This window comes from Vanellus vanellus, assembly GCF_965231255.1.
Source record: "Vanellus vanellus genome assembly, chromosome: 1".
Taxonomy (NCBI): domain Eukaryota; kingdom Metazoa; phylum Chordata; class Aves; order Charadriiformes; family Charadriidae; genus Vanellus; species Vanellus vanellus.
In genome coordinates, this window is record NC_138905.1 from 197,458,499 (window position 1) to 197,481,077 (window position 22,579).

The 22,579-nt window shown below is 38.5% G+C and overlaps 1 protein-coding gene across 1 annotated transcript in view; it reads right to left on the reverse strand.

The window, feature by feature from the left end:
- PDS5B (PDS5 cohesin associated factor B) overlaps positions 1–22,579 on the reverse strand; it is a 111,854-nt gene that overhangs the window by 18,029 nt on the left and 71,246 nt on the right. Inside the window, exons 20-25 of the mRNA XM_082489759.1 lie at positions 21,988–22,111; positions 21,026–21,184; positions 20,156–20,224; positions 14,669–14,805; positions 7,198–7,321; positions 517–721 (exon numbers count right to left, since the gene is read on the reverse strand). Of these exons, the coding sequence (XP_082345885.1) occupies positions 517–721; positions 7,198–7,321; positions 14,669–14,805; positions 20,156–20,224; positions 21,026–21,184; positions 21,988–22,111 (818 nt within the window). The remainder of the gene's footprint in view (positions 1–516; positions 722–7,197; positions 7,322–14,668; positions 14,806–20,155; positions 20,225–21,025; positions 21,185–21,987; positions 22,112–22,579) is intronic.

A 22,579-nucleotide genomic window follows, 5' to 3' on the forward strand; every position in this document is an offset into this window, starting at 1 on the left:
AAAGCATTCCCACAATCAGACTGCTGGCATTTGGAAGAAAGAATTATATAAACTCAACCTGAAGTGCCTACAAATATAGCCCTTTGACAGCATAAGACAAGATAAGAAGCTACTCATAGCAGTGCAAAGACAGTCAATTTAGTACAGCATTTATGTCATTAAGGTTGTGTATTATTAATTACTGAGGTAAAATTAATCACTGTCACTTCACTTACAACATAATTAACCATTAAGTTCAAACAGTACACAACTGCCTTGAAAAGCTACTTCACTTCAAATATACTTAGGCATAAGCATTTGCATAGCTTTTAACAAGATTGAAAGATCTCAGAAATGCCTGTTAAAAAACTCAAAAGAAAATCTGGAGTATATTTTCAGTTTTCATTAGATACCTCTGAGTTAAATTTACAGACATTCTATGTATAAAAACAGAAAACCATCAATATTTTCACAGTCCACCCACATTTAAATTTTAACTATAGCACTTGTACCAAAAAGCAACTTTTATTCTCTTACCACTAACTGCTGCATGTTGCTTCAGATATTCCCTTCTGACATTTATGTTCTTCACAAGGCACTGCCTAGCATGAGCTCTTCTCTCTTTCACTGGATCTTTTGCACACAGTGCACAAATAGCCATATATTCTAGTGGCAGCCGTAGTCTAGAAAGGCCTTTGTGAAGTTTCTGAGCAAATATTTGTCTCACTTGGTAACATTCGTCCTATTAAAAAAAAAAAAAAAAAAAAAAGAAAAAGAAAAACCAAAACCGGTAACAGTAAACTTTTCCAAAAGTAATATAGACTATGAAATGAAACATGGAAGCCTGGTTAAACATGCCAAAATCCATTTCAGACCTTGCAGCCACAGAAACATAGGAATTGTAAGAATGTATTTTAATGCCAATTCAGAGCAATTAAATTGAATTCATCAGTGGAAGCTTCCCTTAAGATCAGGAAGAGTTAAAGTTCAGAAACTGTGCAGGAAGATATCACACACAGAGCCAAGGCCTAATTTAGCATGGAGTTAATGTAATTGTTTACAATAGGACCGCTTGCTTTGTGGAGCCAAAGTCAAAGATCTACACCAAAACAGTGTTTAGCCCCCAGTAACTACTGAGTTGATTTTACTACTGCCATTTCACAAATTTTCATCGAGCCATTAATGTTAAAAAAAGAAAATAATTCAACAGAATTACCAGATAAAGTAAGGTCAAACACTGAAGAGAGTACCAAGCATTTCCATTATACTGGGGAAACCTATGAACTATGACTGATCGTGGAAGAGAATAACCCGTGCCAAATAACAAAGTAAAATAATATGAAAGTGGCACATGTACTTCTATAATTTATTAAGCAGCGCATTTCTAGAAAAGATACGAACTTTAAAATTCTCTGTATGAAAATAACCTACATGCTTCAAGACACCATTCAATATACCACGAACCATTTAGTACCACAGGCCAAGGAAGGTTAATAGAAGCTGTTGTGGAAAACAGAAGAAAACGTACAGAAAAGCATAAGACAAACAAGGCCATCAAAACAGCTTAACATATTTAATCTGCCAAAAAAAAAGGTCAAGAGGGGAGATTTTTTATCTCTAAATATGAAGAAAAAACATTAACAGGAATAAACAGCTATTTTAGTCAAATGTTTTTCAGTTTTGAAACCAGAAAGAATTGAGAAGAGTTTTCAGGTATCAGTCACCAGGAAGCAGAGACAGCCACTGGTAACACTGACTCTGCCAAATTCGTACATGGCATCAAAAGAGATCACGTATTAGATAAACTAAGCCTCCCTCTCCCCCCACCCAAAAATTAAATCGAGAAGAAATTCATCAAGCCCCATTTTCCCTTCCGTGCTTCAAGCCATAGTCTTCCTCTATGGACTGAAACCTGAAAAACCAGCTGTAGCCAGAGTTGAAGCAACCCAAGATCACAAACCCAAACTATAAGACTACTCAAGATCTATCGCCTCTTTATAGCCCCCCCCCCCCCCCCCCCCCCCCCAGCAGAAGGCTAAGATACAGCTCTCTTTTCCTGCACAGGAACATCACTTAACTCTAAAGCCTTTGGAAAGCTTAGAAGAGACCTCTGCCTAGTTGGTATACTGACAAGGAAGCACATCCTCCTTGACTCAGAGGACAAAGAAAAGTATAGTTCATTGGTACTGACAGTGTTGTGTGGCACAAGTTGGAATAAATATTATTTCTTTATCTTTTAATATTGAGAATAACCTTCAATTCAGCTTAGTTACACTAGTTCACTAAGATGAAGGGGGGGGGGGGGGGGGGGGCAAACTTAACCAAATTCTACATTTTTTTATAGCAATTTTACGTACCTACCTCTCTGAATTTAATGCCAATTAATCAGAATTTCACCATTTAAAGTATTTTAAAAAAACATACATATTTACGAAGCAGCATGCACCCCTCAGACAAAATTCTGATTCTTGAAAGTGGACAAAGACTTGCTTAAACAATTAAAACACTCGCAGAGTTGACAACAGAAACTGAAAAAGCTTTGAGATTTTTTTTAACAAATGGAAGTTATGCAATCTAAAAGTTTTATTCTAAATACAATTAAAATTGCATTTTCAACAGCAAAGCTTATTAGATCTTAAATCTGGTCTTAAAGCCTGTTAAACACTGAAGTACTTAACACTGTGCTCAATTATTTTCTACTCTATTTCAGTATGAAGCTCTGCTGACATCACAATTTGTTCTGCAGATCAAAGAACTTAACTGCTAGGGAGCTTACAGGTTTGGCAAAACACATACATAACTTATTTTAAAATTACTAAAACTACATGCATTTAATCATCACAAAGTCTCTGTTTACCAATGCAAACTTAATACAGCAATTAATGACAACACTTCATTATGTATTCTGTGCTATAATCATTCCACATTACAAAACGGCAGTCTCAGAGAAAAAAAAAAAAAGCCAGCACAGACCCATAGCAGAACCCGAGCAACCATCAGAGACCTTAAAAATTAAGCTTTTCCTTTTCTTTAATCTGCTTTCTGATCTACCCACTTAAAGAAAATTTACTGTAAATTAAAATATGTAATACCAGAGTTGGACTTGACATTACTTGAATGTCCTTGTTTGTGGCTAGACTTGATGGTGTTAAGAATGAATAAACTTTTAGAATGAATAAACTTTTAGAATAATCAGCATCTACCATCAATAAGTGGATTCCGATACTAAAAATACTAAGCATAAACATACATGTATGCAGAGGTACACATGTGAATAGCAGTTTCCATAGCAGATTAATGCAGTACCACTTTTAAGTGCAATAGCCACTGAAACCGTTACAGTTACTCTGCATCTGAGGATCTGAACTCAATAGCCTGGCAGAGGGAAAGGAAACCGCAGAAGACCTCAATATCTAGAAAAGTTATTCTTAAGTATTCAAAATCCATTAGGAAGTGCAGAGTAAAGTAAAGGCAGAATTCCTGTCTTGACAGAGTTTACACCTGGACAGGCTAGATCGATGGGCCGAGGCCAGTGGTATGAGGTTCAACAAGGCCACGTGCCAGGTCCTACACTTGGATCACAACAACCCCGTGCAGCACTAGAAGCTTGGGGAAGAATGGCTGGAAAGCCGCCCAGTGGAAGAGGACCTGGAGTTGTTAGCAGTGTGCCCAGGTGGTCAAGAAGGCCAAGAGCACCCTGGCCTGTATCAGAAACAGTGTGGCTAGCAGGACTAGGGAAGTAATTGTACCTCTACTCAGCACTGGTGAGGCTGCACCTTGAGTACTGTGTTCAGTTTTGGGGCCCTCACTACAGGAGGGACACTGAGGTGCTGGAGCATGCTCAGAGAAGGGCATCGAAGCTGGGGCGGGGTCTGGAGAACAAATCTTATGAGGAGTCATTGAGGGAACTGGGGTTGTTTTAGGGCATTAGGGTTGTTTAGTCTGGAGAAAAGGGAGGCTGAGGGGAGACCTTATCGCTCTCTACAACCACCTGCAAGGAGGTTGTAGCGAGGTGGGGGTCAGTCTCTTCTCCCAAGTAATAGGAGAATAGGACAAGATGAAATGTCTTCAAGTTGCACCAGGGGAGGTTTAGATTGGGTATTAGAAAAACTTTCTTGACAGAAGGGGTTGCGAAGCACTGGAACAGGCTGCCCAGGGAAGTGAATGAGTTGCTGTCCCTGGAGGTATTTAAAAGACGAGTAGATGTAGTGCTGAGGGACATGGTTTAGTGGTAACTTGGCAGTGCTAGGTTAACGGTTGGACTTAGTGATCTTCAAGGTCCCTTCCAACCTAAATGATTCTATGATTCTATACAATCTAAATTCCAGTAAACAAGTAAGAAAGTCACAAAAGGCAAAGAAATATCAATAAGTGAGGAGAAAACGTGACAAAAGTGATACTACAGTGGAACAGATTCTCCTGGAGGGCATGTCAAGACATATGGACATCCACAGGGAGGCGATTACAGACAGCCAACACAGCTTCACAAAGAACAAATCATGCCTGACTAATTGAGTAGCCTTTTATAGTGTAGCTACTGCGTAGGTGGATAAGGGAAGAGCAAACAATGTCATCTACCTGGAGTTCTATAAGGCCTTTGACACAGTCTTACACAACATTCTTGTCTCTAAATTGGAGAGATATGGGTTTCACAAATAGGCTATTCAATGGATAAGAAATTGGCTAGATGGCCGTATCCAAAGAATTGCAGTCAAAAACTCAACATCCATATGGAGATCAGTAGCAAGTGGTGTCCCTCAGGGGTCCATATTGGGACCAGTACTGTTCAATATCTTTATTAATGACACAGGTAGCAAAATTGAGTATACCCTTCAGCAAGTCTGTGGATGACACCAAGCCAAGTAGTGCAGTATATATACTAGAGGGAAGGGATGCCATCCAGAGGGACCTGGACAGGCTTGAGGAGTGGATCCATGTGAACCTCATGAAGTTCAACAAGGCTAAATGCAAGGCCCTGCACCTGGGTTGGGGCAATACTCTGTATCACTACAGGCTGGGAGATGAATGGATTAAGAGCAGCCCTGCAGAGGAGGACTTGGGGACACTGGTGGATGAAAAGTTGGATGTGAGCTGGCAACATGCACTTGCAGACCAGAAAGCCAACTATATCCTGGGCTGCATAAAAAGAAGCGTGGCCGGCAAGTCGAGGGAGGTGATTCTCCCCTTCTACTCTGCTCTGATAAGAACCCACCTGGAGTACTACATCCATCTCTGGGGTCCCCATTACAAGACAGACATTGAGCTGTTAGAGCAGGTCCAGAGGAGGGACATGAAAATGTCAGAGGGATGGAGCACCTCTCCTATGAGGACAGGCTGAGAGAGTTGGGGGTGTTCAGCCTGGAGAAGGGTCCAGGGAGACCTTATATAGGCCTTTCAATATTAGAAGGAGAAAGACTTTTTACCAGCGCTTGTAGTGACAGGACAAGGGGCAATGTTTTTAAACAGACAGAAGGTAGGTTTAGATTGGACATAAGGAAGAAATGTTTTACACTGAGTGGCAGGACACTGGAAGAGGTTGCTCAGAGAAGTTGCAGATGCCACATTATTGGCGGTGTTTACGGTCAGGTTGTATGGGGCTTTGAGCAACTTGATCTAGTGGAAGATGTCCCTGCCCACAGCAGGGCAGGGATCTTTAGAGGTCCCTTTTGACCCAAATTATTCTATGATTCTATAGTAAGATGTGATACTAACTTGTTTATAAATGTTAATAAACCTATTATATTGTTCTAATTTAAATTTCATCTCTCAAAATCCCCTTTTGAAAACTGAGGACAGATAAGCATTAGACCCAAAGATAGTAAAAAAGGTGACAACACATCTGTTACCAATATCCACAAACAGGTAAGACTGATAGAGCTGGAAAATAAGAAGCAAAAAAGAAAGTGAGAGACAGTGATGAAATGGACCCCAAGGAGCTCGCACCTAACATATTGAAAAGAGAGTCAAATCAATGAAGGCTAATTCTGATAGAGAAGAACCGCAAGGTTAACATTTGTAATTAAAAAATTTTGCCACAGGAGGGAAATGACTGAATGAATGAACAGATTTTGATCACTGGTATCAGAAGGAAACAGAACATGCAAAAACTGTATTGGCAAGGCTAGTCTGGCATGATATTATCCGGCTAGAGTATCCTTTCCGGAACAGAGACAGATCTTACTTGTCATTACAATAAGTGGCTATTTTTATCTCTACTAATTTTGTTCTGAATTGTAAAAATCTCTAGATTGAATTCATTTTGAGACAAGACTAACATTTCTATTAGGTTTTGGAATAGGAAGACTGAAAATTATCAGTACTCGCTTTGGGTTTAAACACCTTCACTTATTACCACTGAATTTCTGAATTCTAAGTTTAGTTCTGTTTCTCCTGTTTTTCATAGTATTTGCGAACTGAGTAAGGGCTCCTTTCTGTAGCAACACAAAAGCTTAAAATCCACATAAATGTTGTTAAAACAATATACAAACATAATACAGATTGTCTTCCCCTGGTACACAAATGATTTTTCTAGCCTAACTGTACCCAACTCCCAAGAAACTTAAGAACTTAAAAGATACTCTATGTGAAAACAAACAATATCCATACAGTAGCTATACTTTGTATTTACTAATATTAAATGCAAATTTAAAATCTTCCGACATTTAAAATGGGTTGCAGCTTTTAAAGCTTTATCTAGCCACAGGAATTAAGGTCTAGAATGGAATATCACTATTACTGAAAATATCTTCTGGAAGGGATTCCTTCCAGAGGATTTCTTGACTTTGTAAAGTCAGGAGAATACCAGCAGTTACACAAGTAACACCAGCACGAGTCCCTCCATGATTGCCCTACTCTTGGGGTATGAATCAATTTCTGTAGAATTTTCTAAGTCTAGAAGACAGGAACGCAGAGGATCTCTATATCTCTACTTACAATTTGAAAGTTATTTCCTTTCTGCTACTGAATTCCTTGTTTTTTCAATATTCTAACATTTCGCTACTTTAAGTTAGCATTCCCCCACTGGGCAGCCCAGTACTATAGATCTAGTGCTCATCCAAAATCAGTTTTCAGGATTATATAGTGGGAAAATAAATTCATGCCAAGGCTGAACATTTTGTATAAAATCAGATTAGCAGAAATATACACAGCATTCAGAGCAAACAACATATATACTCATACATTTGCTGATAACCCACAAGTCCCACCTAATTTCCTTACATTTATGGCTAGAGCACACAGCTGGTACTGTTCTAAGGTGATGATTTCATGGTAACACGGTTCTTGTGCCAACTTCACAATAGCATTCCCTGCAGCCAGCCTCAACCGAGACATATCAGGTTTACTGAAAAACAAGCACATGGATTATGAAGGTTAATTAGTAAAAAACTACATAGTTATTTGACTTAATTAAATCCCAATAAGTTTGCACTGCCGAAAAACAGGTACTTTAAAAAGAATGAAGAGTTGCCATGGACTTAGCTGCCCCAACCCCCCCAAATCAACAGTAGAAGTAACTTCAAACCAAAAGTAGATTCCATAGCACCACATTTTACAGCCTATTACCATATACCTATTACTTTGCCCCAACTTAGCAATGAAAACATTCCTTGAAGCTTCCTAGCAGTTCCACGTGGGTGTGAAACAGCTTTAGCTGTGCACTGGACCAGCACAGCCCAAATTGGCCCTCAGAGACCTCATTTAGCCTGTAAGATACTTCTGTTCAGCATGCTGGTTTTTCTTCAGCAGGGGGCTCCTGCCAAAGAAGTAGCCCATTTCTAGTCCTCAAAGTTGCCAAACTTTTTCTACCAACGATAGCTCAAGTCAACATAAATTAATATCTAATTAATCTTATGATAGCTGGCTAGGTGAATTGTATTTTTAAGACAATAGCAAGAAGGATCTACTAAGTGAAAAAATTTTCAACATGCTGAAAGTGTTGTTACTTGACTTGCACACTCAAATTGCACTCTTACCTAGCAAAACACTCCAAGCACTTGCTAATTTTCATATCAAAAGATTAATGTTTTTTTTTCTGTAACCTACAACCATATTTACAAAGGTTATCAGAGTATCAAAAGCGTCTTCACACGAGCTTTGCAAACTAATATCCACTCAATGTGTGCATTAATAAACTCAGTTGAACTTTCACTGTTCTTAGAAAATGTATTTCAGTAAAATATATTACTTCTGCCTTTCTTCAGATCAAACAAAAGAATTAAGAAGTTTTATGCATCACTCAAAACACTAATGAATTATATTCAGAAGCAGCAAGTATGGCTTTTTCCTTTGATAACTTGGAGCAGGAATCAAGCAATATTCTTACTTAGAAATCATTATTCATTTAAGCAGGACAAATATTGTTTAACTTCTTAATCATTTGCCCTTTATCTTTAGGAAGAGCAAACACTGTAGTCTTAAACCCATTATCATGAAAACTGCATAAAGCATTTAAAGAATAAGATGAAAACCCATTATTAAGCACAGAGTACATGATAAAAATACCTACTAAAGAGCTTAAACCTTAAAATTTATCCAATCAGGCTTTATACACACCTCTGTTTTAAGAAAACCACAACATTAAAAAAAAAAAGCAATAGATGATGAGCAACCAAGTGACAGGACAAAAGCTGCATTAACTTTCAAACAAGGCATGATTAACATGGTAACATCTAGTTCTTAAATGCTAAGTTTCACTTTAAATTGCATCTACTGTGATAAGTGAACCCCATAAAGATTCAATTTTTGCACTTCAGTGACAATTTAGCAATAACGCCTTACAAATGCAGAGTGATTGAACCAAAGGAAAGGATAAAATTAAGAACTTCCAATCTTCCTCAGCTTTGGTAGAGATTAAATTTAATTCTGAAAATTGAATCAAAGATATTTCACATAAAAAGTTGGCCAAATCTTTAGAGAGTTATACATATCACAAATACCCACAAGCATGTATGCACGCTGTGAGAAGGAAGAGGAGGACAGTGCTGGCTGTGAATATTATTCTTACAGCTGAAGACAAAAATCAGGTCTGTCTTATTCCCCAAAAGGATTATCTTAGAAGAAACTCTCAATTGAGGATTTATTTTTCATCAAGTTGAGTTGTTACAGCCAAAAGCTTTCTGATCTGCATTATCCCAACACACACAATTATTAGGGCTGAACTAAAAGCTTCTGTTTGATTTAATTGCATTTTATGATTAATCCTAATAATTTTGAAAATTAGTACCAAGGATGCCCTTGTCCTATCAGAAGCTCTCTAACAGATACAAGAGGGACCTGGACATTTGTCTTCTGGAGTGCTGTTACTATTGCTGAAGACCAGATGTTTAAAATGGTAACAAAAGTGCAACTACATGGAAAGATGTTATCAAGTGCAAAACAGTCTTAATTAAGGTGGTGGGTTTCACAAAGATAATCCAAATAAATGCATCTTGAAAACGTATCTGGTGTATAATCATCTTCTCTCACTCTACAAACTAGCTGTTAACACTTTTTCTTCTACTCCAGAGGATATATGCTAGTGTCCAATTTTCCATGGTCCATGGAATAAAAAGTGTCTCTTGAATACAACCTCTGAAAACATTGCATACCAGATGGTGTAGCAAATTACCTACAGCACAGAACTATGAATTTTTAAACTCCGAAGTTTTAAAGTCATTTTTATCTTGGTAAGCTTCAGTTTAAGGAAAATGCAGATAGCATTTCAGAAAAGTTTCAGTTCAGGTTCAAAACCAATATCAATACTTTCAGCAACAGCTACTGTCCTTGATTCTCAAATACTCTTATTTTATGCTTAGTATAGATTAAAATTAATATCCTACTACAAAAACATGCAAGATTCAACTTAGCTGTTTTACCTAACCACAAAGAGAAAATTAGTATAATCTTGAATTTTAAATTTGTAGGACTGTTTATGACTTATAAAATACAGAATAAAGACCTGGACAGGACAGTCAATATACTGTTTATTGACAAAATTCAATACTAAACCAAAAAAATCCAGCACTGGTGAATTTAACCTATATAGGCAAACATCTCAAAGCATTCAGTTGTTGTCTTAAAGCAATTCAACAAAGTCACCAATCCAACTACTTCAAAGTGAGAAGGATGAACAAGAGCAGGGATTTGTTTATTTGTTTTCCAAGTGGGACCTTGCCTTCACCTGACACTCTAGACTGAACTATAATTGAAATTTAAAAAATCCCATTCCCTTACACTGTCACTGAAAAGTACAGTTGTGTAGATCTAAAGAGGCATGGGGACAGAGTGATTTTTATGGCTGATGAGGACAGTAACACCAAGATGATTACAATATGACCAATGGCCTACATGAGGTCAAAAGTCTCCTGAACGCTGCCACTTTCAGTTAATTATCTTTAGCAAATTATACATTGTTTAAAAGACAAATGCAAGCCACAAACAAAAAGCCGATTCCATGTAGAATGACACCAGATCAAGTACAGTTTAAAAGATTACGTTCTGTACTGAACAGACAATTTTACTCTTTCCAAAGCCTGGAAGGAGCAGTGTCAGATTTGCACAGTAGGGACACAGAAAGCACTGCCAGAAAGAAGATATCCTCATTGCATTCTCAAAGGGTGAAGAATGAAGGTCAGGAAGTGTCAGCAACGTACCAGCAAGCACCATGCAGAACTAATGCGCCTTAAACATCATCTCCTCTGCTTCAGGTTTTGAGAGTACTTGCTAGCACAGGCAACATAGCTCACACAGAGACAATGGAGATCTGCCCTCCTTCAGCTTAGGGCTTTCCCAAAATGCAATATTGGGAATCACAGAAGAGTTACAGTTGGAAGGGACCTCTGGAGGTCATCTAGCCCAACCCCTCTGGTCAAGCAGGGTCACCTAGAGCAGGCTGCCCAGGACAATGTACAGATGGATTTAAACTCCACCACCTCTCTGTACAACCTGTGCCAGTGCTCAGTCACCCTCACAGTGGAAAAGTGTTTCCTTGTGTACAGAACCTACTGTACTTCAGTTTGTGCCCACTGGCTCTGGTCCTGTCACTGCACACCACTAAGAGGAGCCTGACTCCATCTTCTTTACATCCTCCATTCAGTTATTCATACACATTGACCAGATCCCCACTGAGCCTTTTCTTCCCTAGGTTGAACAGTCCCAGGTCTCTCAGCCTTTCCTCATCCGTAAAATGCTCCAATCCCTTAAGCATCTTTCTGGCCCTGCAGTGGGCTCATTCCAGTAGCTCCACATCTCCCTGGTACTGGGGACTCAAATACCTCACCTTGTCAGAACTGAGGTGAGGCCAACTGGCCTGTAGTTAGTTCTGTGGGTCCTCATTTCTGTTCTTTTGGAAGACAGGAGAGACATTTACTTTCCTCCAGTCTTCAGGCACCTCTACCATTCACCATGATTACTCAAAAAGGATCAAGAGCAGCCTCACAATAACATCTGCCAGCTCCCACACCACTCATCCTATCAAGGTGCATCCTATCAAGGACCATGGACTTATGCATGTCCAGTTTCTTAAGTATTCTCTAACCTGCTCTTCCCCCAAGGGCATGTCTTCCTTGCTACAGACTTTTCCATGGTCTGCAGGGCCTGGGATTCCTGCTAGTAAAGACTGAGGTGAAGAAGACATTCAGTACCTCAACCTTTTCTGTGTCCCATCACCAAGGCTCTGGCCTTGTTCACCAGTGGGTCCACATTTTCCCTAGTCTTCCTTTTGTCACTTACTTACTTAAAGAAACTCTTCTGGTTGCCTTTGCCATCTCTCACTAGATTCAATTCCAGTTGGGCTTTGGCTTTCCTAACTGTGTCTCACACAGTGTTCTCTGTATTCCTGCCAGGTTACCTGCCCCTACTTCCACTTTCTGTATACCTCATAGAATTACAGAATAGTTTGGATTGGAAGGGACCTTTAAAGATCATCTAGCCCAACCTTCCTTATGTCTAGTTTGAATCTACTCTCTTTTAGTTTAAACCATTACCCCTTATCCTATCGCAACAGACTCTGCTAAAAACCCTATCCCCATCTTCCTTATAGGCCCCCTGTAAGTATTCAAAGGATGCGGTAAGGGCTCTCTGGAGCCTTCTCTTCTCTAGCCTGAACAACCCCAACGCTCTCAGCCTGTCCTCATAGGAGAGGTGCTCCAACCCTCTGATCATTTTTGTGGTCCTCCTGTGCATCCTCTCCAACAGGTCCATGTATTTCCTGTGCTGAAGGCTTCAGAGCTGGAGGCAGTACTCCAGGTGGGGTCTCACCAGAGGACAGTAGAGGGGCAGAATCACCTCCCTCGACCTGCTGGCCACACTTCTTTTTATGCAGCCTAGGATACGGTTGGCTTTCTGGGCTGCAAGTGAACATTGTCAGCTCATTTCCAGCTTTTCATCCAACAGCGTCCCCAAGTCCTTCTCCTCAGGGCTGCTCTCAATCTCTCCTTTTGTGTTTGAGTTTTGCCAGGATCTCCTTGCTCATCCATGCAGACCTGCTGAAATATTTGCCTGACCACCTGCTTTCACTACTCTTGAGCCGAGAGGAGAGGATGTTTGAATACAACTAACTAGCTTTCTTGGCCCCCCTTCCCTCCAGGCCCTTATCCAATGGGACTCTACACTAAGGAGATCCATGAAGAGGCCCAAGTCCATTCTCCTGAAGTCCAGTACTATGATCTTGCTTTTTGCCCTCCTTACTGCCCTCAGGATTCTGAGCTCCACCATCTTATGGTCATTACAGCCAAGGCTGCCTTCAACCTTCACACCCCCAACAAGTCCCTCCTTGTTGGTGAGTATGATGTTCAGCAGAGGACTTCTCCTCATTGGCTCCTCTATCACTTGTGTCAGGAAGTTGTCATTGATGATGTCCAGGAAGCACCTGGATTGTTTATGCACTGTTGTGTTGCTCCTCCAGCAGATATTGGAGTGGTGGTTGTTCCCCATGAAGGCCAAGACCCGCAAGCATAGATTTGTCTCTAACTGTTTATAGAAGGCATCATCCACTTCCTCTCCTTGGTTAGGGGGCCTACAGCAGACACCCACTACAATATCACCCATACCAGTCTGCTCTTTAACCCTAACCCATAAGCTCTCAGTTAGCTCATCATCCATCCCCAGGCAGAACTCCAACCTCTGGTGTTGAAGGGTTGCTTTCAGAGCAACCTCAGATGTCATTGCAGGTTTCTCCTTCCCCTAGGGCAACTAAGATGATTAAGGGAGTGGAGCATCTCCCTTATGAGGAAAGACTGAGGGAGCTGGGTCTCTTTAGTTTGGAGAAGAGGAGACTGAGGGGTGATCTTATTAGTGTTTATAAATATATAAAGGGGGAATGTCATGAGGATGGAGCCAGGCTCTTCTCGGTGGCAACCAATGATAGGACAAGGGGTAATGGATTCAAGCTGGAACACAAGAGGTTCCACTTAAATTTGAGAAGAAACTTCTTCTCAGTGAGGGTGACAGAGCACTGGAACGGGCTGCCCAGGGAGGTTGTGGAGTCTCCTTCTCTGGAGACATTCAAAACTCGCCTGGACGCCTTCCTGTGCAACCTCATCTAGGTGTTCCTGCTCCGACAGGGGGATTGGACTAGATGATCTTTTGAGGTCCCTTCCAATCCCTAGCATACTGTGATACTGTGAAAAGTATCCCCAGCCCTCTGTTACCTTTCATAATGGAGAAGTGACCACGGCATTATATACAGTTTCCATTATTATTTATAGTTTTGAGTACAAAAATAGTGGGAAAATTAAGCTTCTAAAACATGCACTGTAAGAAATCATCACTCCAAGCATGAAAACACACAGGACCTACAGAATTGGTAGGATATGCTCAAGCAGTTATGCTGAAAAGCTGAATTACTGCCACTTAACTCTCTAGTACCGGCCATGTTACAGAATTTAAAACTATGAAACAATTATTTACAATGAACTTTTTAAAGAAAGACTACACAGTTGCTACAAAGATAACATACTAGACAATTATTAGGTTTGCAATTTTGCACACGCAGCATACAGTGATTATGCAGACAGAACCTACTACCCAAACTAAAACCTTTTTACTTATACAGGCACAATCCATCCATGCCCTTAACGGCTTTTGTAGACATAAATTTTCAATGTTTGGCAAGCAATAGTGGCTGACACCTTGTAACTTCTCCCACCGCAGAGGATTAAGAAAATACCCAGAAAAACAAATAAGTTGTCTAACAATCACCTAAAAGGTAAATTATTTATTGAGACTTAATCCTCTTCACACATTTCCCTCTTCCTTTTGCTTTTAGAGGCCTCAAGGGATTAAAGTCTGCCTTCAAGCAGACATGCCTTATGTACTGCAATGTGCTATTATTTTTTATTAGAAAGTCTGCCCATCAGCCTGTGGCACACACAACTGGTAAATCAGGAAGACCAAGCCGCATAAAAAATTAAAACCGACTTTCAATGGGGAAGAGGAAGTTACACAGTTTATTCTTACAATATGAGTAACGGTCCTTTGAAGAAAGAGCTAAAACAAACAAGATAAAAAACATTAAAATACAGCTATTTCTACAGTGTTAGAGAACTTGAGACTCAAACTTATGTAGGAATCCAGCCAAGCTTACCAGTAGTTTGTATGAAATAAGATGTATAAATTGTTAAGCAGCGTAACAGAATAGTTTAAGTACTACTGTGACTAAAACTTTCCCCACCACATCATGACAGGCTAAACGTCATGACCTATTACATACCTAATTTTCCCCTGCTCTGTTAAATCTCCATCACTGTGTAATATTGTTGTTAGCAACCTCAGAGTAGAAGTTCCTGACTTGCTGTGGTTGTTCTTCATTCCTAGCAACCATCGAACCATCATCTTGATGGCCTGAATCTGAAAAAAATTTGATATGCAGAAGTCAAATCACACCATGAACCTCATTTTAAAAACAATCTTCATATTAATTTAATCACACAGTGTTTTCCCAAGTGCTTTTTGCTGCTATGAACCTAAGCCTGTCACAGCTGCAAAACATCATTTAAATACTGAAAGATAACTAGACATACTCTCACTAGACAGCAGCTTTTCACTGAAAAGCATGTATTACAGCAAATAAAAGTCATACAATATTTAGTTGAAGTTTGAACTGTTTCTTCTCCTAAGCAATCACATATTTTGTCCTGTGAAAACATTATTCTAATTGAGCTTACATCCATTAAACACCATTGAATAAGCAAAACAATTTGTACTTATTAAGAAAATGTTACTGGATCAAAAAGTAGAACACATTTTAATCTTCCTATATTCCTATAATTCCTGTGCTTAAACAATCTCTATATATTCTTTATTTATATATGTAACATTTGAGTTTAAAGACTTGTAAATTAAAAAAAAAAAACCACACTTCATAGACATTTTGACTGTTAGAGTATAAACCTGTATTAAGATAAGACATCCTGGAAAAGAATATTTCTTTCATGGCTATTTAAAGAAAGCATCAAAGCCTGTTACTTAGGATAAGTTGTCTTTTGCCAACGGAAACATCAAGTGTTTTGAGGCAAGCTTCTAGAAGTATGCAGAATCCAGCAGCTATCATGAAGCACTGAATAATTTCACATTTCTTTCATGAAAATAAAGCGTGAATTAAGTTCGTTTTAGTGATTAAGTTTGTTTTAGTATTTTAATCCCTTTATCCTTTCATTTTCCTCCTATACGAAAGCAGAGATAAGGAAAACAGAAAGAGGAGTGTCCTCTTACAGCAAACTGAAAATGCTCATCTGAATCACGTAGACATCTTTGGGAAAATAGAACAACAACAAAAACAAACCAAAACGAAACCCTGAAGTTCAAACCACAAAACCCAAAAGCTTTAGAAAAGCTAAGACACTTTTTGTATATGGTACTTCAAATTTTCTCCTTAATGGGAAAGGCAGTTTAATAACTTAAGTAAAACATTCATAATATCACCAAATGAAAGTCATCATACAGCTGATCTATTCCATGTAACAAACTGATCGTAATGGTCCCTTCAGATCTAAGTCCTAGCATTGTCGTCTATACATGAGTTTATTTTTTAGCACTGTAGCCAATTTATTCCACCTACAGAATTCTAATTCTATTGGGTAACACCAGCAAGAGGTAGGAAGTCTGTCACTCAAGAACTCAAAATGCAAATGGAGTTTGTGGAACAGAAATGAAATTGTCTTGCCATGGCTTTCAACGGGTCTTCCACTGAAACAGCTGTAAGTATCCACCAGAAGATTTTAATAGCAATAAAAACAAACAACAGCAGCAATTCTTTTGATAGCTTACCAATTCAGTTTCTTCATGTCATCACCAGTACCTGTAACCATTAGCGCCTCCCATTTGTGGGCAGGATGGAAACATTCTAATTCTATTTGGTACTCAAGTAAATGATGTATTCCAACAAGGAACAGCCACACGTTATCTTGTGCCTCAACATCTCTGGTCAGCTCCCAAGCAATTTCTATTTTAACATTTGCTTCTCTCTTCCTCCTTCACAATTCCCTTCCCCCAGTTTTACTGACCAAATGTATGCTAGTCTTCCTTCCATGTAGCAAGTCCTAATCCCGACTCCTTCAGAATTTTCCTCTGACCCCACTATGTCCCCTGTTTCTTTGCTGGTGTTAATGATGTTGTGATGACATTCCAGCAACCCTTCAGAATTAAGTACTCCCGTGATTTTAGTATGGGGCATGAGAATTCCCCCAGTCACTGCTGCTGGCTACCTGACGACTTAAACAAACATAACTTGAGTTTCCACTGCCCTCATGTTTTAAATTTTTACTTTGCAGCCAAATAGGATAACTATCAACGCATAATTCCAGTTAGAAGGAGTGTCAGGAGGTCTCCAGTCCACTATCCTGCTCAAAGGAAGGTCAGTTATGAAGTCAGACCATGTTGATCTCAGTTTTATCCACTGTGGTGTTGAAAGCATCCAAGAATGGAGATTACCCAGGCTCTCTTGGCAACCTGCAGCCGCTTGCAACCTGTTCCATTGCGTGACTATTCTCAGCTTTTTTCCTTATATCCAGTCTGAACCTCTTGTTTCAGTTGTGTCCCATAAACCTAGAATTCTTCTCCGAGATTAACAATTATCACGGAATCACAGAGTTTTCAGAGTTGGAAGGGACCTCTAGAGATCATCTAGTCCAACTCCCCTGCTAAAGCAGGATTGCCCAGAGCACATTACTCAGGACTGCATCCAGCTGGGTCTTGAAAATCTCCAGAGAAGGGCACTCCACAACCTCCCTGGGCAGCCTGGGCCAGTGCTCTGTCACCCTCACCGTAAAGAAGTTTTTCCGTGGATTTGAACAGAACTTCCTGTGTTCTAACTTGTGCCCATTGCCCCTCGTCCTGTCACTGGGAACCATTGAAAAGAGCCTGGCTCCATCCTCCTTCAACCCACCCTTTAGATACTTGTACGCCATAATAAGGTCTCCCCTCAGCCTTCTCTTCTCCAGGCTAAAGAGTCCCAGCTCTCTCCACCTTTCCTCATAAGGGAGATGCTCCAAGCCCTTAATCATCTTAGTTGCTCTTCGCTGGACTCGCTCCAGCAGTTCCCTGTCCCTCTTGAACTGGGGAGCGCAAAACTGGACACAGTATTCCAGTTGTGGCCTCACCAGTGCAGAGTAGAGGGGGAAAATGACCTCCCTCGACCTACTGGCCACACTCTTCCCTATGCAGCCCAAGATTCCATTGGCCTTTTTGGCAACAAGGGCACATTGCTGGGCCATGGATAATTTACTGTCTACCACGACATACACAACATGAAAACATATCATACACAACATTATCATACACAACATGAAAACATCAAGAAAGTCAAAATACAACATGGGTCAGAACCATATCAAAGGCCACAAATGACCGCTTTGTGCTTGACAGCAGCACAACATGAACTACGTGTATTTGAAGTGCAAGCAAAAGTGATAGGACGTTATAATTTCTGACAGTGAATATAATGTGACTGATCTCTAATTTGTCCTATGAGAAAACTGCAACTAACTACCATAAACATAACAAATGATTATTTTTGTTAATTTTAACCTTAAAATGAATACTTAGCAGATAGTAACAGTAGAGGTTATCATCATGCCTCTATTGTAAAAGTATAATGGGCTCCCACCTCACGTAGCAATCCTAGAAACGCTGTCTTCCTACTACGTCAACATTATGACAACCGCTAGCTCAGGTTTCTACTACTTGAGTTTTCAGAGCCATAAATGCTGCATGTTTGTGCAGCAGTGAAAAAGGAAACAATGCTCACCTAAAGCACAGTTAAAGAAATAGGAAGAGAAACCTTGTATGGCAGTGTACACAGATGGAAACAAGAAATATCACTGCTACTACATAAGTCTCAATCCACTGCACGGTGCACAGAAGTATTCAGTGCTGGTCACTCTCAAGAGGGATTACTGCTTTACAGCAGACACTCAAGTGCCAGGTGTAGGAATTCAAGTCTAACTCATACAATAATTAATCCAATTCTAATCTAATATTTAATACTGTACTGAAACATTTCTCTACAGACATCATTTTATTCAAGTTTTAGCATTCAAAACTAAGGCTAGCCTATATCAGTCTACGTTTGTTAGGCTGGACGATATTAAAATTGTGTCTTCATCAGTGCTTCCCCCTTTCATACTTCAACTTGCTAGTTTTAAGATCCCCATTAGATATATTATACAGTTATGTTACAAAGGGAGAAAGAGGTTTTTCAAACCAGAGTGAAGAAAAATATACTGTCAGAGAGAAATCCAACGGTGTGGCGTAAAGCGTTCATTAAACATAGGCTTCTTAGTGGTAATAAATGCTAATTAAATTTGCAAATCACTTTTCACAATAACCTGTTTTCACTTGCTAATAAATGCTTTGAGGCTTGGCTTCAACTTCAAATTGCCTCAAGATTTTCTATAAGCCAAACAGCCAATTGTATGAAAAGTTTATCAACATTTTAGAGATGTTACAGCTTCAGAAATAATTTTAAAAAATTAAGAAAAATAATAACTTCCAGTTACATGTATAATTACTGAACTGAAATCATGTTTATTTTAAACTAGCAGTTCATTAAATCAAACCAAACATGCATTCTTTTAACAGTTTTTGGACCATACTGTGTAACTATGAAATTACACAAATATGAAAAATATCCTTGCTGTAGTCAAACGAATAAAAAGCTAACAAAAGCTAACTCCAAACGCAACTGAGCATTTCCAGTAATGAGTTCCGTACCAAGCTGAAAACGAAAGTACTTATAAAACCAGCAGAGAAGGAGGTATTCTACAAAGACTACAAAGACTTTAATAACTTCAAGAGAAGAGGCAAAGAACTTTTTTAAACCATCAGAGCAGCTTTATTCAAAAGGCATTAGAAATTACATGACTGCTATCATTAACTTAGTGTGCTACAAAATACATCTCAAAGAAAAATGTGAAAGCATAATCTATCCCTGTTCTGAAGAAACAGCACTTAAAAACCAATAGACATAGGGATGCATTTGCCACAGTATTTGCCCATTTCCGATTGAGTGAAAACTGAGTGAAAATATCTATTACCAAGTCCAGAAAATGTAATAATAAACTTAATCCAAAAGAAGAAGCAGTTTGAGATGTCTTCTTAAGTAAAAAAACAAACAAACAAGCAAACCCCCACCATTTTAAAGTGATTATTTTTCTTAAATCTAGGTTTTTCTCTAATACACATTGCACACAGAGTAACATGTTTATTCATTTCAGGACAATGACACATCCAAAACCAATTTTTTTCTTTATTCCAAAACAGCACTGGAAGTTTGTGTCCTAAAAATTCAAAAGAAAAGGGGAAGACTTTAAACAAAGTCTCTGTGGTATTGAACTCCTATGTTAAACAGGAGGGAAAAAAAATAATTTTACTTTAACTGTGAATCTGGAATACTTAAGTGTTGCACACCAAACCTGTGCCTATAAAAAGCTATAATAAAAAAAATCAATAAAGCATATATTGAAATTTATTTACAAAAGTAAAAGAGCAGATGCTCCCAAAAGCAAATTCTTTTCTTCTGTCAATCAAAAAATGTGTATTCTGATAAGATCCTCAATTTAAAAATAGTTACTTCTTTTTTACGTTCAGAAAGGTGACAAGGAAACAGAGAAAAGCAGTTGACAGGTTAAGGAATCCGGATATTTAACTGTCTTTAGTACTGTACACACAATCATAGGAAAATATAACAAGTGCAACTTACTTTAACAAGCGTTTCAGGGGACACTTCTTCATCTGGGACCCAAAGTTTTGTCGTCTTTTTTCCTGGAAGCTAAACCAAATGTTACATTTTATTACACTACTATTACTCTTCAGTGAAACCTGTTGTAATCTCTTCTTTCCTGTTTGCTTCTGCAAACAATACAGCAGCACTCACTAGTTAGCTTTATGCCTTCGATATTTTATAGGAGTAACTATTACAGAAGTGAGATATTGTTCTTACCTCACTACTCAAGTATCAGCAAACTTAACAGTAGTTAAGGTGTTTTTATTGCTGCTGTTGTTGTTACCTGAAAATTATTGCTTTAGAGTGTAATAGACATGCTTTGAAAATAATTTCCAGTTTCCATATCCAGTAGACTGGAACCTCAAGCACATAGTTTTACACAGTAAACCTTTCAACAATGCCTCACAATGCATAATGATTACTTTATAATCACTATCAATACAGAAGTATTAAAGAAGTTAAAATTCAGTCTTCCACTTAAACAGTGTATTTTAGTTTCAAATGCGTTATACTTCCTAGAAAAAAAATAAATCACAACTTGCTTGCTCAAGACAAGAGACTCAGTGAGTGAAGTCAATACCAATTTTCTCATTTTTAACAAAAGCCAAGTCATGAGTGATCAAATGCTATGCTATACAGCTTATCACTTTTGTAAGGACTACCAAATTAGTCTATCTCCTTTCCTATATTGTGGGTTTTCAATTGAGTCAAACAGTACACACGGAAATTGAAAGACAACCATATCCAAAAAGTAGAACCAACAAGCCAAGAATTTTCCCAAGTACTTGCTGAGTATCATACTACAGGAGAAGCAGAATCTTAATACAAATATTTAAAAATACTTACCCTATCATTCATTAGCAAGTCTTTAACAATAAAAGTGGCAACCAGTGATTTCAAAGGGGCAGCAAACTGATCAGGTGCTAGCATGGCTATATGGCCAATAGTAACCAACGGCGTAATGAGATGCTCAAAATTGCTTGGATCCAGACTTTTATGCAGTGGCTAGAATAAAAGCAATATATTCAGGTATTACTGATATAATCTGTGTCACACTGGCAGGAGGAGATTGAGACTTCTGTATAAGTTGTTCAACTCTATTTGTATTTCAGAAATACAATTTTAAAAGAACTATTAACTATTTAGATTTAAAGACACATTCAAGAACCCTACAAATCTCCTACAAATAAAAAGAAAAAACACGAAGACAGACAAAATGTTTATCACATCTGGGTAGTTCAAAAAGTGGAAGCTCAAGCAAGACCATTTAGGAAACCATGGATTAAAAAGCATATTTTCTTATTGAGGAAGTGGGCATACTACATCTCAAGATAGCAATTTCAGTAAAGGAGTATGATTCCGCCTTCAAGATAAAAGGCTGATGGGCACTAATTAAAAAGTACATTTGCAGTTGTAACTATAAAAATCTTTTTAAACAGTCTCTACCATAATTCAGTTTTCCATAATTTCTGTAACCATTTAAATACTTTGGGCCAGTCCAAACAGGGGTGAGGAGTGATGTATCGCTCCTCTTTCCATAAGTAGTTCACGGTTCTAGCAGAGAGTCCAACACTTTGTTTTATTCTATCACCTGTTAAAATACAAAACCCTGAACATGATGGATCATAGGATACAAAAAACACCCTCTGATACTATTTTTCAAGTCAAACTGTATGAGAACAAAGGGAAAGGTGGAAAATATACTTTCTAAATTTGATACAACTTCCTTATAAATTGCCACTACATCCCTTAATTTAAATATGCAATATAAAAGATTAATAAAAATTAACTTAAAAATTTAATTTTACCTCAAATATCTGTGCAAACTGCGTTTCTTTGCTGGAAAATATTGCATGGATGCAGTGAATAGCATACTTGGCTTGACGGGGGGGTCCCTTTTTAGCTTTATGATGCAACACTGGAAGCAAAGCACTTAAAAACAAACAAACAAAAAAAGAGATAAGTACCTTTTCACAAATTGAAAATCTTCCAAAATATCAAACTAGCAAAAAAGTACAGATATACATATATAGAACACAACACTTCTGCAAAAGTGCCAATTGTCCTGGTTTTGACAATTTCTTCAAAGAAAGCAAAAAAGGGTTACTTACATGGCTTGAAATTAAAAAACACCCAACTGTTTTTTGTTGGTAAAATATGTAGTAAAACAAACATTTTATCTGCCTAAGTTACTAAATGCTCTTTTGAAATATTCTTTTCTACACATCCCTATTAAATGGCGAAAAATGTTTTTACCTTGCTGTATTTTTAATTTAGGAAAAAAAAAAAAATCAGTAATTCTGAAGGGCAATGACAAAAATTATAGTAGCATCGGTGACATATCAGCTGTCACTATTTTGGATATATTAATTTCACTTCCATTCCTCAAAAAACACTGCA